Source organism: Mustela nigripes, chromosome 7 (genome assembly GCF_022355385.1).
Source record: "Mustela nigripes isolate SB6536 chromosome 7, MUSNIG.SB6536, whole genome shotgun sequence".
Lineage (NCBI taxonomy): Eukaryota > Metazoa > Chordata > Mammalia > Carnivora > Mustelidae > Mustela > Mustela nigripes.
Genome location: NC_081563.1, coordinates 102,247,325 through 102,267,357, shown reverse-complemented (window position 1 = coordinate 102,267,357; position 20,033 = coordinate 102,247,325). Strand labels below are relative to the sequence as shown.

Genomic DNA, 20,033 nt, shown 5'->3' with positions numbered 1-20,033 from the left:
ATACATATATATATATATATATATATATATATATATATATATATATATATATAAACATTTCAGTCATCACAGCAAATTCTATTAGGCTATGTTACTCTAAACTCAAAAATCATTTTTTAAATTTTTTAAAAATTTTTTAAGAGAGAGAGAGAGAGAACAAGTGTGGGGTGGGGGGACTGAGGAGCAGAGGGAGAAGAGGAGAATCTTAAGCAGGCTCCATGCCCAGCACAGAGACCAATACAGGGCTTGAACTCACAAACCTGAGTTCTGATCTGAGCTGAAACCAACAGTTGGATGCTTAAGGGACTGAGCCACCCAAGCATCCCTCAAAAGTCATCTTTAAAGCAAGAAACTATAATTTCCAGGGCACCTGGGTGGCTCAGTGGTTTAAGCCTCTGCCTTCGGCTCAGGTAACGATCTCAGAGTCCTGGGATCGAGCCCCTGCGTCAGGTTCTCTGCTCAGCAGGGAGCCTGTTTCCCCCCACTCTCTGCCTGTTGTTCTGCCTACTTGTGATCTCTATCAAATAAATAATTTTTTAAAAAATCTTAAAAAAAAGAAACTATAATTTCCTTCTGTATATACTATGAAAGAAAGCAATCTCTGTGCATTCTCTTACGAAATAAGTCTACTGATACAATACGAATATTGTATTAGGTGAGGGTAAGACAAAGAGGAGGAGAACTCAATAATATTGTTATGACTATAAACCAATCTTTGTCTGATGAAATGCTCTTGCATGCTGTACTCACGAAAGCCTTGTGATGCTACTGGCTTGCTGGCTAATATACAGAGGCCAGACTGGGTGGGTTAGTTAAATGACAAATAAATAAGTGATAAACTGACATGTACCCTTAATTTGTTAATGATTCAATCTATATCAGACATTGATATTAGAAATTTCCTTACTTATATCTCCAAATGTGCAACATAAATTATGACATTTAAAAAAGAGGCTGCCTACTTCATAGCTTTGCAATTAAGTTATTTTAATACCAAGTAAATATCATATGCCATATGTGTTTCTAAAAATTTTATGAAGAAGAACATCAGGCCAGTATAAATACTAAAATCCATAAATTATATTTCTTATATAGACTCACCCATCATGGATGCAGGGAAACCAAGCAATGCATGAGTAGCTGTGTAGGTCTGTGTGACTGTTGTGACTCACTGAGGGATGCATGCCACAGGCACGTGTCACACAGGGCGCAGACCTTTGACTCTGCTCACAAGGACACTGAGCCATGGCATGCCAGGACACACCAGAACACTAGACAAGTCATGTGCAAGCACCTCGGCCACCTCCACCCTGGCATATGCAGAGTGCTATCTAGGCACTCAGCTTTCTTTACCTGTTTCCTTGATCTATTCCAACACTCCCTGCAAAATCACTCAGCTCTGTCAGCACATCAGCTCTACTCCCATTTTCTCTTCCCAATCCCCAGTTTCCTCTTTTCTAGTTATTTACAGTTGATGAGGAAGAACAAGATGAAAATAAAGGGGTTGGGGGGTAGTATTTCCTAATCTCTCCTGCTCTGTCATCAAAAGCTAAAAAGATCTGCTGTTTTTTCTTTGGGATCATTAACTGTACTTAATCAGATTCTCATAAAGATCACAGAGCTACTGCCTAACAGAGGCTGAAAAAAAATACATTTTTATCAACTTAACTGGTTAGAGGTTCATGCAATAGCTGCAAGGTTTTCAGGTTATGCCCCAGTTTTCCCGCTTACCTTGGCTTTCCCATCCTGGGCTGACATATATCCAACACACATGCTCTCTGTCGTGTGGCTCCACAAAAATTCCACTGCCGTGGAAGAGAACACAAATAGGCACATTCAGATCACAGATGGAAAATAAATCTTTGCTTTTTAATAGAACAGTTAAAGATAGCTTTATATTTTAACACACTCAGTTCCCTACTTTCCATTTGGTCCTTCATAAATGTCAAGATGATTTAGTACTCAAAACTGTGTAATGCCATTTACTGTGAAATGAAAAATGTATTTCTTTCTTGTCAAAACTTATGATTATTACATGTAAAATAAATGCTCTTCTGTTTGAAACTTGTAGCCTAAAATTAACACATGCACTACATACTCATACATACAGTACACAATGATTTAGCACATGTAATATTCCATAACGTAGTTTCTGTAGTTTCCTTTAACACACACACACACACACACACACACACACACACACACACACACAGTCTTGGTTTCTAGCTACCATTCTCCATAAAAAGGAACCAGGATTCCTTGGAGAATATTCATTCCAGGGCTGGGGCAGAGAAATTATAAAATGAATCTGGAACATCTTATTGTGCCAGAAAGTAAGGAACTGCTCAAAGAATGATGACAACTTATCAAAATGACCCAGACATCAGCCTGAAGGAGTTCCCACTAGCCAAATTAGAGTCAAACTAAGTGTCAAAATAAATAATGACAGTAATGCATTTTTATCACCAAATAAAATAAGAAGCATTGAGACTATAATAATGCAAATAAATAAATGAATAAATAAATGAGGGAGAAGAGAAAGCTCTTCCTTTTGTCAGAATGCCAACTAATAAACAGAAGAAATAACAGAGTTAGAAAATCATCATGACTACTAAAACTAGTGGGTAACAACTTGAAGAGGAGAAAGCTATCTACATAGTCTCAGTATCTCCATAAAGTTCTTACTAAGTGTAACGAGGAGAAGTATAAGTTCACTGTGGAGAAACCAATGAAGCTACCTTAATCAAATGATGGAAACTCACCTCACCTATTAAGGGAAAATCAACACCATGTGCCTCCTGATAAGATACTGTGGGACACACCACTTCTGTTGTACTTCTGCCAAAACTGCAGAACCCAGACTGCATGAGGAAACACCACACAAATCTCACACAGGAAAGCTACTAAATAACTGGTTTGAACTCTTCAAAAATGTCAAAGTCAAAACATACACAGGAAGTTGAGAAACTGTTTCCATTTAAAGGAGATATGACAACTAAATGCAATTTGTTATCCTACATTGATCTGGGTGTGGTGTCATAGGAACATTATAGAGACAACTGATGAAATTTAAGAAGGGACTATGGATTAGAAATTAATGCTGCATCAATATTAAATTTTATGATTTTGATAACTGCACTGTGTATTTAGAGGAATGGCCTGTCCATAAGAAATATACACTGAATTATTAGGAGGAAAGATAGCAAACATCCATCTTGACTTCAAATAGTTCAGAAAAAGCATGCACATGTTTCAGTATATGAGTGTGGGTGGATAGGTGGGTGGGTGGGTGTGGGTGTAGGAGGAAGACAGGAGAAGAAAGGAGTGAAGATGGAAAAACAAATGGGGGAAAAAGAAAAGAATGTGTGAATCTGGGTAAAGGAACAGTAGATGTTCCTTGTACTGTTCTTGTAACTTTTCTGTAAGTTTGAAATTATATCTAAATAAAAAGTTACAAAAAGAAAAATCCACATACAGAGACACAGACAAAACCCTGTCACCTTCAAGTAAATACTTTAAAAAATCTATGTTTTTTTTCCTAAACCAGAGAGGGAGACAGACCATAAGAGACTTTTAATCTCAGGAAACAAACTGAGGGTTGATGAGGTGGAGTGGGGTTGGGGGGGATGGAGTGGCTGGGTGATGGACACTGGGGAGGGTCTATGCTACAGTGAGTGCTGTGAATTGTGTAAGACTGATGAATCACAGACCTGTACCCGTGAAACAAATAATTCATTATATTTTAATAAAATAAAATTAAAAAACAAAACAAAAAATTCTATGGTGTTTTTAAAAAGGCATTTTTTAAGTTTTGACATACTTCTCCAACAAAAATTTCATAACTCCCTGATAATAAAATTGCATTGCTCAACATTAAACCTTCTGGGTTCCAGGCTATCCATCTGTTTATATCTCTGAGCTAATTAAGCCTGAAGACAAGTGTTTGAGTTGAGACACAACTGTGGGATCAGTGATCCTAGACTCTAAAGGCTTTGCCAGACATGTGGGGAAGAAAGAAGCAGTAAGGGGCAAAAGTGAGCTCCTCAGATACATGGCTCATTCCCTCATCATTAATTAATTATCAAACCTGCCAACCTGCTCAACAGACGCTCCACTGAAGAGTGCAGGAAAACAGTGTCACGCAATGAAGCAAGTTCTCTTCAACAGATGTTTTTTCTTCCTCACACATGTGCTTTGAACTTCAAAAATCCTGAAGTCCAGAGCAAGGTCTGGGATATTCTAAATTGCCTAATAGAGCAAAGGCATTCAAGTCTTACTGAATTTCCTTAGAGTAGTGACAAAGCAATTGTATTTAAATATAAAGTTAAGGGATTTCTAAAATTGTGACTTCTCCTTATGCCCCAAATGTTAAGGTGGCTCAGGAATTAGCCATGGAAAGAAAAACACATGGAAATAGAGTTGATCTAATTATGAAAGTAAAGGATAAAAACATTACACTTTATTTTTTAAGACACAATGCACTTATTTTAAATGCATTACTCCCTCTAAAAACGTGGCCTACTTTAAGGAAATGTAATATATAAAAAAATTTAGAATTATGAAACAGGATAAATTGGGTACAGTGACTGACTTCATTAAATAATTGTTTTTATATTGAAGGGTTTCCAGTGAAGTTTCTAGACATAGCTTAGGAGTTTTTAAAGAAAGTAACTCAGTGTCTAGAAATTCAATCTTCATTTATTCTTTTCACAGTTATTGCCAAAAAAATGTATGTTTGCAATGTGCTTTGTACTGACACATTATTTTTAATACCTACAATTCAAATACTTATGTATGAGTTAGAAGTTCAGGCTACCTGAGAAATTCAACAGAAATAATTTGCAATTTATATGATAGAATGCTTCTGAAAAGGAATCCTGTTTATTGAAGTGTATGTCTTAACTCAAGTTAATTTAACAAAATATTTCTTGGTCAAGGGCTTTAGAGAAACAGGAGAGAGACGAACTAACATTGAGAATCCATCATAAGCCAGGCACTGTCTTTTGTAATAGAACACAGTAAAGCCTGAATGGGGAATCTGAGGCTAAGAGCAGGTAAGTAACATAGCTTAGATCATTTTAGTAAGTGCACAAACTACAATTCAAACAGGACTTTTGGATTCCAAAACCTGGTGACCTTTAATTGTTCTATTGCTTTAAAATTTACACAGCTTAGAAAGATTCATAATTAGTTTCACTGAGAGGATTAAATTCATTAAAAACACCAAAGGACCAACAAAACATCATATATAACAGAACTATTAGATATCATTTAAGAAGAGATTTTATATTTTTAGATTTTTTTAATTTTTATTTTTATTTAAAATTAGTTAACATACAGTGCAATATTGGTTTCTGGAGTAGAATTCAGTGATTCATCACTTATGTACAACACCCAGTACTCATCACAACAAGTGCCCTCTTTAATACTCATCACCCATGTAGCCCATCACCCACCCACATCCCTTCATCAACCCTGAGTGTTCTTAACAATAGAGTTTGTTCTCTATTGTTAAGAGTCCCCTATGGTTGGTTTCCCTCTCTCCTATTTCCCCCCTCCTTCCCATATGTTCATCTGTTTTGTTTCTTAAATATCACATATGAGTAGAATCATATGGTATTTGTCTTTCTCTGAATGACTTATTTCACTTGGCATAATACACTCTAGTTCCATCCACGTCATTGCAAATGACAAGATTTCATTCTTTACCACCTCTTCTTTATCCATTCATCTGTCAATGGACATTCGGACTCTCTTCATGGCTAGGCTATTGTTGATAATGCTGCTATGAACATCAGGGTGCATGTATCCCTTTGAATCTGTATTTTTCTATCCTTTGGGTAAATACCTAGCAGTACAACCGCTAGACTGTAGGGTAGTTCTACTTTCTATTTTTTGAGGAACCTCCATAGTGTTCTCCAGAGTGGCTGCACCAGTTTGCGTTCCCATCAACAATGCAAGGGAGTTCCTCTTTCTCCACATTCTTGTCAACATTTGTTTATATGTTGCTAATTTTTGCCATTCTGACAGATGTGAGGTTGTATCTTATTGTGGTTTTGATTTGTATTTCCATGATGAGTGATATTGAGCATCTTTTTATGTCTCTGTTAGCCAACTGGATATCTTCTTTGGAAAAGTGTCTATTCATGTCTTCTGCACATTTCTTTTCTGGGTTATTTGCTCTTTGGGTGTTGAATTTGATAAGCTCTTTAGAGATTTTGGATACTAACCCTTAAAACCATAACAAAACTCAGAGTCTACTAAAGACAAGATCAATACATTTGACTGTATTAAAAATGTTCATGGTATTTTCTTTTGCCATATGGGAAAAAAAAGGTCAAGAGATAAACGACAAACTAGGGATAATATCTGCAATTTGTAGCATAGAAGAAGGGCTAATTTTCTTCATATCTTTAGATTTGTCACAAATCAGTAAAAATAAAAAGGCAAAAAGAGAAAACTAAAAGGAGTATGACTAGCTCTAAAACATGAAAGATGTTCTGCATTTCTCATACTAAGAGAAATGCAAGTTAAAACCGCAAAATATCATTATCCAACTATCAGGTTATCAGATAGCAAAAGTTTGAAACAACATTTTTAGCTGGGGGTGGAGAAAAATCACTCTTCTTACTAATGATAGAGGCATGGCCATTTGAAAATATATCCTTGCAATTTGCGGTGGTTATGTTCTATAAGGTTGCCATGAACACTGAATTAGCAAACACTGAGCCACTGCTCCTGAGGGAAATAGAAATACAGGGTTAGGTTCCTACAAGCCTCTGGTCATAACCATTTTCAATCAATAAGTAACCTTATTTTATGTGTTTCTGTATAAGACATCTTATTTAATACATTTTTCTTATACGCAATTAATCACACATAATCTTTCTTTACAACACAATACTAACAAAGAAGAGTTTAACATTTTCCTGACCCTGGATAACCTGCTCATGAATTCCTTTGGCTTTCAGCCCCACAATAATGTTGTCCCCTATGCTCTGCTTATTTGTCATTACTTCATGAATCCACAAGTTGAGCTACTTTTCCAGCTTTCCCATGGCCTCAGATGTTACTTTAGCAGTTTCTGGAACAGTCTCACATAAAATTCAATGAATTTCCTCCTCCTTTTTCTGGATGTACAATACTGTTGATTCATTAACTTTGAACTCATGACTATCAGCATTGTAACTCTTGCCTGAATGAAGCCTATCGAGCACACACTTTCTCCACAAGATAGAACAATCTCCTTGCACAAAGAAACACTAGGCAGCACTTCAGCACTGTTCTTGGGGACCACTTTATTTCTTTTTTAAATTTTACTAAGATTTTAATTCCAATATGGTTAACATACAGTGTTATATTATTTCATGTGTATAATATAATGATTCAACAATTCTATACATTACTCAGTGCTAATCATGAAAAGTGTTCTTTAATTCCCATCACCAATTTCACCCATTCCCCCACCAATCTTCCTTCTGGGAACTATCAGTTTGTTCTCTATAATTAAAAGTCTGTTTCTTGATTTGTCTCTCTCTCTCTTTCTCTCTTCCCTTCTGTTTTTATTATTTCTTAAATTCAAAATATGACTGCAATCATATGGTATTTATCTTTCCCTAACTGACTTGTTTCACTTAGCATTATACCCTCTAGCTCCATTCATGTTGCTGAAAATGGCAAAATTCAATCTTTTACAGCTGAATAATATTCTATTATACATATAGACCACATCTTCTTTATCCATTCATCTATCGATGGATACTAGGAATGCTTCCATAATTTGGCCATGGTAAATAATGCTGCAATAAATGTAGTGGTGAATGTATTCCTCTGTACTAGTACTGTGAATGCTGGATTATAGGGTAGTTCTCTTTTTAACTTTTTGAGGACCCCTCCCATACCTTCTTCCATAGTGACTGAACCTTTTGCCTTCCCACCAACAGTGAGGGGGTTCCTTTATCTCCATATCTTTGCCAACACTTGTATGGATTTTAGCCATTCTGACAGGTGTGAGGTGATATCTTATTGTAGTTTTTATCTACATTCCTCTGATGATGAGTGACATTGAGCATCTTCTTGTATGTCTATTAGCCATATATATTTTTTCTTTGGAGAAATAGCAGTTCATGTCTTCTGCTCATTTTTTAATTGGGTTATTTTTGAGGTGTTGAGTTTTATACATTCTTTATATATTTTGGATACTAACCCTTTATCAGATATGTCATTTGCAAATATCTTTTCCCATTTTGCAGGCTGTCTTTTAGTTTTGCTGATTGTTTCCTTCACTATGTAGAAGCTTTTATTTTGATGTAGTCCCAACAATTTATTTTTGCTTTTACTTCCCTTCTCTCAAGGGACATTAAAAAAGAAGCTGCTATAGCCAATGTCGAAGAAGTTACTGCTTGTGTTCTTGTCTAGGATTTTTATAGTTGAAAGTCTCGCATTTAGGTCTTTAATCCATTTTGAATTTATTTTTGTGTGTCTAGTTTTATTCTTTTGCATGTTGCTGTCCAGTTTCCCCAGTACCATTTACTGAAGACTGTCTTTTTTCCCATTCGACATTCTTTCCTGCTTTGTGAAAGATTAACTGACCATATAGTTGTGGGTTCATTTCTGGATTTTCTATTTTATTTCCCTGATTATATGTCTATTTTTGTGCCAGTCCCATACTATCTTGATCACTACAGCTTTGTAGTATAACTTCAGATTTGGAATTGTGACACCTCCAGCTTAATTTTTCTTTTTCAAGATTGGTTTGGCCATTTGGGGTCTTTTGTGATTCCATACAAATCTTAGAATTGCTTGTTCTGGTCTTGTGAAAAATGCTGTGGATATTTTGATAAGGACTGCATTAAATCCGTAGGTTGATTTGGGTAGTGTGGATATTTTAACAATATTTATTCTTCCAGTCCGTAAGCATGAAATATCTTTCCATCTGTGTCTTTGGTTTCTTTCATCAGTGTTTTATAGTTTTCAGAGTACAGGTTTTTTTTACCTCTGTAATTAATTTATTCCTGGATACTTTATTATTTTTGGTACAACTGTAAATGGGATTGTTTTCATAATTTCTCCTTCTATTTCTTCATTATTATGTATAGAAATGCAACAGATTCCTATACAATGATTTTATATCCTGTGACCTTACTGAATTCACTTATCACTTCTAGTAGTTTTTTGGAGGTTTTTGTTTTGTTTTGTTTTGTTTTCCTGTGTATAGTATCATGTCATCTGCAAATGTGAAAGTTTTACTTCTTCCTTACCATTTTGGATGCTTTTTATTCCATCCTCTTGTCTGACTGATGTGGCTAGAACTTCCAATATTATGTTAAATAAATGGGTAAGAGTGGATATCCTTATCTTAGGAGAAAGCTTTCAGTTTTTCATCACTGATTATTCTGTTAGCTGTGGGTTTTTCATTTATGGCCTTTATTGTGGTGAGATATGTTCCCTCTAAACCTATGTTATTGAGGGTTTTTTTTTTATTATCATGAATGAATGTTGTACTTTGTCAAATGCTTTGTCTGCATCTACTGAAATGATCATATGGCTTTTATCTTTTCTTGTTGATATGATGAATCATACTGATGTGAATACTGAATCACATCTATATCCTGGGAATAAATTCCATGTGATCACGGTGAATGACTTTTTTAATGTATTGTTGAATTCAGCTTGCTAGTATTTTGTTGAGGATTTTTGCATCTATGTTCATCAGAGATATTGGTCTGTAGTTCTCTTTTCTTGTTGTGTTTTTGTCTGGTTTTAGTATTGGCTAATGTAGGCTTCACAGAATGAATTTGGAAGTTTTCCTTCCTTTTCCATTTTTTGGAATAGTTTGAGAAGAAAAGGTATTAATGCTTCTTTAAATGTTCAGTAGAATTCACCTGTGAAGCCATCTGGTCCCGGACTTTAGTTTGTTGGAAGGTTTTTTTTTTTTTTATTACTGATTCAATTTCATTGCTGATAATTGATCTGTTCCAAATTTCTATTTCTTCCTGAAAGTTTGGTTTCTATTTCTTCCTGGTAGTTTTTATGTTTCCAGGAATTTATCCATTTCTTTCAGGTTGTCCAGTTTGTTCACATATAAGTTTTCAAAATATTCTCTTAGAATCCTTTGTATTTCTATGGTGTTATTCATTACTTCTCTTTCATTTCTCTCTTTCTCTCTCTCTCTCTCTCTCTTTTTTTTTTTTTTTTTTGTCTTTTCATTTTTGTTTTAGTTTTTAAAAGTAGGCTCCACACCCAGCATGGAGTCCAATGTGGGGCCTGAACTCAGGACCCTGAGGTCAAGACCTGAGTTCAGATCAAGAGTTGGATGTTCAACTAACTGAGCCACCAAGGCATCCTCTCTCTCCTTTTGATAAGTCTGGCTAATGATTATCAATTTTGTTGATCTTTTCAAAGAACCAGCTCCTGCTTTCACCGATCTGTTCTAATGTCATCATTGTTGTTTTTAGTTTATATTTCATTTATTTCTGCTCTAGTATTTATTATTTATTTCATTCTATGGGTTTGGGATTTCATTTATTCTTCTTTTTCCAGCTTCTTTAGGCATAAGGTTAGGCTGTTTATGTGAGATTCTTCCTTCTTCTTGAGGTAGGCCTGTATTGTTATTAACCTTTCCTCTTAAAACAGCTTTTGTTGCATCCCAAATATTTCACACTGTTGTGATTTCATTTTAATTTTTTTCCATTTTTTTTCATTTCCTCTGTGATTTCTTGGTTGACCCATTCATTGTTTAGTACCATGTTATTTAACCTCCACGTTTGTTCCCTTTCCAGATTTTTTTCTTGTGGTTGATTTCTAGTTTCATAGCATTGTGGTGAGAAGAAATGCATGGAATGACTTCAATCTCTTTGAACATGTTGAGATTTGTTTTGTGGGCTAACATGTGATCTATTCTGGAGAATGTTCCATGAGCACTTGAAAACAAATGTGTATTCTGCTGTTTTAGGATGGAATGTTCTGAATTTATCTGTTAAATCTGTCCAGTCCAGTGTGTCATTCAAAGCCACTGTTTCCTTGTTGATTTTCTGTTTGGATGGTGTTCTGTTTGGATAGATGTCCACTGATGTAATTGGACAGATGTTTGGATTAATGTCCAATGATTAGTTCCTTTACGTTTGTTCTTAACTGCTTAAAGTATTTGGGTGCTCCGACGAGGTTACATATTTACAATTGTATCTTCTTCTTGGATTGTGCCTTTAATGATTATATAGCATCTGTCTCTTGTTTTAAAGTCTATTTTGGCCCAGGGGTGCCTGGGTGGCTCAGTCGGTTAAATGTCCAACTCTTGATTTCAGCTCAGGTCATGATCTTGGAGTCACGGGATTAAGCCCCACATTGGGCTCCACGCTGGGTGTGGAGTCAGCTTGGGATTCTCTCTTGCTCTCCTTCTGCCCCTCTCCATTGTCAGTGTGGTCTCTTCTCTCTCTCTAAAAAAAAAAACAAAAAACAAAAACTCTATTCTGTCCTATAGAACTATTGCTACCCTGGCTTTCTTTTCACATCCATTTGCATGTGGTAAAGGTTTCTCCATCCCTTCACTTTCAATCCATATGTGCCTTTAGGTCTGAAATGTAGGCAGGTCTCTTGTAGGCAGCATATAGATGGGCCTTTTTTTTTTTTTTTTTTAAATCCATTCCATCACCCTATGTCTTTTGATTGGTGTGTTTAGTCCATTTACATTCAAATTAATTATTGTTAGGTATGCATTTGTTGCCATTTTGCTACTTGTTTTTTTACGGTTGTTTTTGTAGCTTTTCTCTGTTCTCTTGCTCTCTTCTCTTGCAGTTAGTTGGTTTTCTTTAGTGATATACTTGGATTCCTTTCTCTTTAGTTTTTGCAAATCTATTACTGGTTTTCGATTTTTGGTTACCTTTTGGTTTGTATATAACATTTTCTGCATATTGGAGTCTATATTAAGTTAATGGTCACTTAAGTTTGAACTCATTTTTTACTCCTCTCCCCCACATTTTAGGTATATGGTGTCATACTTACATCCTTTTGTTTTGTGATTCCCCTGACTGATTTTTATAGATATACTTACTTTTACCACTTTTGTGCTTCCTACTTTTCTTACTCTTGTTTATGGTCTTTACTTTCAACTCAAAGAATCCCCTTTAACATTTCTTGTAGGGCTGGTTGAGTTGTCATGAACTCCTTTAACTTTTGTTTGTCTGGGAAACTCCTTATCTCTCCTGATATTCTGAATGCCAGCCTTGCTGGAAAGTATTCTTAGCTGTAGACTTTCCTTTCAGCACTTTGAATATATCGCTACTCCTTTCTGGCCTGTAAAAAGTTTCTGTTGGAAAATCAGCTGATAGCCTCAATGGAGGTGTCCCTTGTTTGTAACTGCTTTATTCTCTCTTGCTGCTTCTAAAACTCTCACTTTATCATTACTTTTTGCCATCTTAATTATGATATGTCTTGGTGTGGACCTCCTTGGGTTGATCTTGTTGCAGGGGGGCGGGGGGGAATCTCTGTATGTCCTGGACCTGGATTTCTGTTTCCTTCCCTAGATTCAGGAACTTTTCAGCTATTATTTCTTGAAGTAAATTTTCTGTCCCCTCTTATTTCCCTTCTTCTGGGATTCCAATAACATGAATGTTATTATACTTGATGGTATTGCTGAGCTGCTTCAGGGCCATTTTAAACAATGAAGCCATCAGCAAAGGTACAAAAATGTGAAAAACATGGCATTAAATAGGTTACAAAGAGCTTCCTCACAGTTATGAGAGTTGAGACATGAAGGCAGAGCATCGCCTTATTCACCTCAGCTGGAAATGTGCATGTCGGGTGACAAATTCTTCACCACTCTGCAGGTGCCAACAAATGACTGTATAAGTATCAGGAGTACTGATTATGAAATTACAAATAAGTTTCAGCAAGTAGGAAAATCAGCAAATATGAAATCTGCAAATGTTGAGGACTGATTGTAGTTATTAAAATGATGTACTCTTTCACCTAGTAATTCTTCTTCTAGGTAATTATTCTATAGATATGCTTTTATATTTATGAAATAACATATTTACAAAGATACTCACTGAAGTAGTTTTAATTAGGAAGAAACTGGAAATAGCTCAGTTGCCTATTGGTGGGAGTATATAAAAATAACTACGGTACTCTACATAGTGGAATACCATGGAACAATTAAAAACAAAGGAAGAAGCTGGGGCACCTGGGTGGCTCAGTGGGTTAGAGCCTCTGCCTTCGGCTCAGGTCATGATCTCGGGGTCCTGGGATCGAGCCCCGCATTGGGCTCTCTGCTCAGCAGGGAGCCTTCTTCTCTCCCTCTCTGCCTACTCGTGATCTCTCTCTCTCTCTGTCAAATAAACAAATGAATAATATCTTTAAAAAAAAAAAAAGGAAAAAGCTCTACATGGAAGATATGGAACCATCTACATTGAGTATTTTTCTGACTTTTTGTCCATGAATCACAATATAACAAAAACAAAATTTAAAAATCCCACAGGTTGTCACTTAGTACATGTATTTCTTTATAAATGAAATTTCACAAAATAATACCTACCCTTTTACTTACCATGCATTGGTTTATACTACTGGGTTCCTTATAGTATATCCACTGATTTAAAAGATTCTGTCTATGACTCACTAAATTGACTCCAGACCTCATTAATATAACAGGCTTCAGTTTGAAAAAACACTTACTTACAAGATACATAGTTTATCTAAAATAAAAGGCAAGGTAGACAATGATATAGAGATGGCGCTGCCATTTCTGTGGAAGAAAATAAAAGGGGACCATGGAAGAATATGTTTGTAAATACATGGGATCTCTCTGGAAGAACACTTTAGGAAGTGGCAACAATAGCTGCTACTATAAATATGAGAAGTGTTTGGTTAAGGGAGCTTAATGGAGCGCAATCTATTTTTCACCATATGTCCTTTCCCAAAACCTCTGAATTTTGTCCTATTTTGGTTTATTTCCTTTTTTAAAAAAAAAATGCCCCAGGAATTCCAATCTATGTTATCTGTTAAGAATTTCTTCCTTATTTAGATTATGACATTCTGAACTTCTGAAGTTTGATGTAATGAGAAGTTACCATATATTTTTAATTATCCTTCATGAGAATGCTTTATTATGATGTGAAATGATCTAGTGCTTTCAAACTGTTTCATGTCTCGTGACTACCTAAAATATGGCCAAATCTTACAAAGAACCGTGAATAAGTCCCTTCATAAATTTACACTGGACACATACATTTAGGGAAAAACCTATTATGTTTAAAGAGCAATTAAAACAAAAAAAAATTTATTCCTGCTAGAAATTTTACAATACCAAAATCACTATAAATTTTTTTAAATGAGCAGAAAACATTTATTGGGGGCGCCTGGGTGGCTCAGTGGGTTAAGCCTCTGCCTTCGGCTCAGGTCGTGATCTCAGGGTCCTGGGATGGAGTCCCGCATCGGGCTCTCTGCTAGGCAGGGAGCCTGCTTCCTCCTCTCTCAATCTCTCTTTCTCTCTCTCTCACTGCCTGCCTCTCTGCCTACTTGTGATCTCTCTCTGTCAAATAAATAAAATCTTAAAAAAAATTTATTGTCTCAAGGGCAGTTTGTATCACAAACTTTTGTAACTGTTTAATTAAGTCCTAATTTACAATTAAGTACAAAGTTAGCTCAAATATAGTTACATAGAGGCGAAAAATAATAGGAGTAGCATTTCTTATGATGAGTAATATCTAAAAGTCTATAATTTGTTTCATACATCTAAGATGGAAATTTATGGTAAGAGTATTAAGAAATGATTCTAATAATAATACTGCAAACCGGGCAGATATTATATCATAGTACTGGGATTTTTTCCATGTATAATTATTCCATGTAGTGGATCATGAACTAAAGCAATATTTAGGATAAATGTATGGCCCAGAATGACATATCTGAGTGTGGGAAAGTGCCAGGTTTCTTTGCCAGTGGCTGGCCACTGTATACATCTCAACTACTAATTTGAAAAGCCTACTGATTTTTAGAAAGTCAAAGTCCAAGGGGCACCTGGGTTGCTCAGTCAGTTGAGTGCCCAATAACTCTTGGTTTCCACTCAGGTTATGATCCCTGGATCCTGGGATTGAGCCAAGAGTTGGGCTCTGTGCTCAGCAGAGAGTCTGCTCAAGATTCTCTCTCCCTTTTCCCCTCCCCACTCTCAAATAAATAAAGAAAGCCAAAGCCCAGGCATTGTGAGGCTACCGAAAATGGCCAGACCATGAAAAGATCTCCATCAGAAAACTTTAAGAGCCCCCAAAGCCATGCTAAAATAGATTCCTGAATGGGTTTAACATGTGAAAGATGGTCACAGGGATTTGGCAAGCTCTTCTCTACCAAGTGACTTGACAACACATCATATTACATAAGTATGATGTGAAAAAAGGCCAATAGTACCCAACCCTGTTCCCATGCCAGAGAAAGGGTTAAGTGGGATGTGCTGTTCATGTGCTACTCAAAAATGACATGTTTAGGGGCTCCTGGATGGCTCAGTCAGTTGAGCAATGGACTCTTGATTTTGGCCCAGGTCATGATCTCAGGGTTGTAAGATCAAGCCCTGCATCAGGCTCTTCACTCAACACATAGTCTGCTTGTCCCTCTCCTGCTCCTTCCCCTGCTCTCTCTCTCTCTCAAATAAATAAACAAATAAAATCTTAAAAAAAAAAAGATGACAGATTAATGGTATTACAGGCACATCTGAAATGGATTTGCACATAATCTTAGAGGTTATCTTTTCTGGAAATCTGTATTTAATGCACTGGAATAAATAAATTCACCCACAAGTATAATGCTCATAGTAGTTCTACTTTAGTCTTAACATCCTTTCACTATATGAGACAGCTTTTAGTCCCTATGCAAGGCTTTGCCTCCTAGTGACACTTAAATCCCAGCCTTCAGTAGTTAATAGTAAAGCTACACCACCACCCCCTTGCAAGATGCTCCCTGCCAGGACCTCTTTCTCTTTCAAAATGATTCATAGGTCATCTGTTTAAGCAAACAAAATTGATCTACTAGGGTTGCAAGCAAGTTTTCTCTACCAATCGGATTCTCTTTTCTAGCCAGAGAGAAGTTCTCAGCCACCCCTTTAAAAAAAAATTGTTGTTCTCCAATTGTTGTTAACAACCCCCAGCTGCACTGGCTCCCACGCCCATTTAAAACCCCTCTGCCTGGCTTCACATCCCAGACTTTCTTGCACAGAAAACAGAACTTTAAAATCAGAACCGTCTTGGGCTAGATAGTTGCCAAGTCAGCTGCTGCTGCTTCTAGGTGGAATGGCCTATCCTCAGACATTTTGCACAGTGCTTTAAGTTATGTATTATTAAATAAAGATAGGCTCATTTTTAAAATGGGAAGAATGAGGAACTATAAATAGAAGGGCCTCCTCTTACCTCTGTAGATTTTTCCCCCTGGTTGTTAAGTTCTTTATAACCTAGAATGTGGTTCATACACGGATGCTTTACTGTCCTGACACAGAATCATTAAGATTCATATCTTGTGTGTTCCACTGTGGCCATTAAGTAGCTTTGAGTTGGCTTACCTCTCTGAAAAGCTTTCACCACTGAACTGTAGGAGGGATGGGACTGAAGTTCTAGAGAGCCCTGGTTATACTAAGCCAAGAAAAGAACTGTTTTTTCTTTCCAAGGCTCACTGTGATTTGTTCAAGACTAAAGAAGGATGTTGACTGAAAAGGAAGGAGGAATGTCAGTCAAATAGTAATATAAACCTCAAAGGACAATTTGATTCCCTTCCCTTTTTAATCATTTTATTTATTTATTTTTAGAGTTATTGACTTGAGAGAGAAAGTGCATGAGTAGTGGGAGGGGCACAGGGAGAAGGGGAGAAAGAATCTCAAGCAGACTACCCACTGGTGGAGCCTGACTCAAGGCTCGATCCCAAAACCCTGAGCCGAAATCAAGAGTCCAGACATCTAACTGACTGAGCCACCCAGGTACCCCTTTTATCATTTTACTGTATTAAAAACTGCTGGAAAGAGAGGCCACTGGCTGGAACATGGAAGTTCTCTGCTGAACAGAAAAGCATTCAGTGAAACAAGTTTTACTGAAACATGATTTCATTCATTCAACAAATATTGTTTTAGGATTTATTTCATATTAGAGTCATCCCTATTACCCTTTGAGCAGATGAAAATTGACTATAAAATTTGTCAAAATGTTTTTCTGAGAGTTTTAGGAGAACCACAGTAATAAGAATTACATAATCACTAGACTTCTATTCATAAATCTATTCATAAATCTCTGTATTCTTTATATCAAATGGAAAATTTTGTGGCAAAAAAATACTACATAGTTAGATTATAGCTAGAACTATGCTTCTCATGATGGAGAAAAAATTACAGATAAACATCCATTTCTAATTTTTAAAAAGTATATTAGTGATATTCAAAGGAAAAAAAGTAGGGGTATCTGGGTGGCTCATTCATTAGGCATCTGCCTTCAGCTCAGATCATGATCCAGGGTCCTGGGATTGAGCCCTGAGTCAGGCTCCCTGCTCAGCGGGAAGCCTGCTTCTCCCTCTCCTACTCCCCCTGCTTGTGTTCCCTTTCTTGCTGTCAGGTTCTCTCTCTGTCAAATGAATAAATAGATACTTTTTTAAAAATAAAAATAAAAAATAAGGAAAAAAGTTCTTTTATAAAGCAAACAAAGCAGATTATAGCTATTTGTAATCAACATCTCTTTGTTCTTAAAAGTAACAACTAATTCTGGAATATATAAATCTCAGAGCACTACCTCAATAGATTAATGCAGCTCTATTGTTGAAAAGTTTAAATATCATGTCTGCCTATTTACTTTGCATTTAAGAATAACTACTTAATTTGCTTCCCTCCATCTTATCCTTAAAATAAGGATCAAAACATCAGGGGCGCCTGGGTGGCTCGGTGGTTTAAAGCCTCGGCCTTCGGCTGCAGGTCATGATCCCAGAGTCCTGGGATTGAGCCCCACATAGGGCTATCTGCTCAGTGGGAAGGCTGCTTCCCCCTCTCTCCCTGCCTGCCTCTCTGCCTACTTGTGATCTCTGCCTGTCAAATAAATAAAAAATCTTAAAAAAAAAAAAAAAGAATCAAAACATCAGCCTCTATCTCAAGACTACAGTGAAGATGTAACAATTGCAAAGCATTGCTGAGGCACTGAAGAGATAAGCTTCTACCCATTTCCTCCAGTGTTGTATGGAAGTGTTGAATCACTGCATTGTACACCTGAAACCAATACAACAGTGTATGCTAACTAAATGGAACTTAAATAAAAATTTAAAAAAAAAAAAAAAAAAAGCTTCCAACCATGGCACTGGACCCCCTTAGAGAACAAAGTTTTAGTTAAATTTCTAAGACAAGTTATTAACATTAGATAAGCACCCATTGGTATCTCTTTTCCCACTACCAACCCAATAGCTAATTTGCTTTCTCTCTGGGAATTATTTTTATGATCATGTGAGCCCAACAGAATGCCTAGTCATAAGTGCTCATGGTGGCATGTGCCATGAAATGGAAATCAGTGATACTGCTGGGGTCCCTGGAATGAAGCTCCTTTGAAGTGCATGTGTTTATGGGTGCTTGCCAAAATTTTAATGCCAGTAAAACCAGAAGGCGGTTTGGAATTTTAACTTACAGTAAAATGACCTTTTATCTTTTTAATGTCCCAGGAAGCATCAACTCAATCTAACATTTTTTATTTTTAAACCATAGCATGTTTTGTAACAGTAACAAAAAAAAGTACTTGATAAAGAACTTTGCAGGAATGCCACATTTAAGTTCTACTTGGCAAGTCAAGAGCAGTTTAATTTGCTAGAGCTAAGTCTAAAATGATAGAAGGATTCCTTATTCTTCCAAGTAATTATGTAAGATACGGCAAAAATTCTCACAGAAGAAATCATATCACATACCATTTATCATACCATTTATATAAAGTCAGGCCCACATGAGGGCTCAAAGAGATGAGTAATGGGCAACTTCTTAAGCTGGGTGGCAGGTCCACAGGTGTTCATTTTATTATCATCCTTTATAACTTAAAAATTTATTACATTCTTTTAAAAATACATGGAACATTTCATAGTTAAGAGGAAAAACAGGGAAAGAAGGGGTAGCTGGACAATTGGAAGCAAAATCACATACAACACTTAATTATCAGCAAAATGAACATATCTCTGGATAGTAAGAAACCTGGAGTTATTCTCTGTGTAAGGTGAGGGGAACTTAATGGGGGACTAACAATCACCGTATGTGTTCATCAGATAATCACGCTCAGGCTGAACTGTGTGCCTCACATCTATTTAGGATGAAGGACTCCCAACAGTAGCACAGAAGCCACTGGCCAAAAACAGTCTTTTTTACCTCTAAGAGCCCCTATGCCTCCTATCCTGAATTGCTTAAGATTTTCCTTAAACATCTGGACCCTGTTTCTCATTGATCCCCATACTCACTGCTTCCTAGCAACCATTCTGAGTCAGGGACGCCTGAATTTCACAAGGTCTATCAGGCTCTCACCAGCACAGTGAGGGCAAGCTATAAGGACAAAAATGCACCCATATTGTGAGATTGGCTGTTTATGCCATATATTTGCATACATCCTAATTACTTGTGTCAAATCACAAGTTTAAAACAGAAAAAGACTCACTTTTTTCTACTGGGAGGCTTGATGTGACTTTGTTTACACAATTATTTGCCATACTATATACAGCAACCTCAATAAAGCTCTTCCATTCAGGCCTGGAAAGCACACGTAATTGTACTTCAGCAGGTAAAATATATATATATATATATATATATATATATATATATATATATATATATATATATATATATATTTTTTTTTTTCCCTCTAAAAGCAGAGAGAAAATTAATTCTTTTCAGCTGTTTCATTTCAGGGAGAAGCATTTGCTTTGCGTTAAAGCAGTGATTTGTAGGCTAGGCTTTGCCAGCATCTCATGATCTGGAGAGTGGGAGGTCGACGGATGGGTGTTGCAAATACATTCACATCCAAACTGTCCTTTTTATAAGACTATTTGCAGAGGCTATC

General features: G+C 36.4%; 1 protein-coding gene across 3 annotated transcripts in view; it reads right to left on the bottom strand.

Annotated features, from left to right (window-relative positions):
- Positions 1 to 20,033, bottom strand: part of TASP1 (taspase 1) — a 277,276-nt gene that overhangs the window by 37,171 nt on the left and 220,072 nt on the right. For all 3 annotated transcript variants that reach the window (XM_059406523.1, XM_059406522.1, XR_009405434.1), the window contains exon 13: positions 1,732 to 1,805. In XM_059406523.1, coding sequence (XP_059262506.1) covers positions 1,732 to 1,805 — 74 coding nt within the window. Of the gene's footprint in view, positions 1 to 1,731; positions 1,806 to 20,033 lie in introns of those variants that run through there.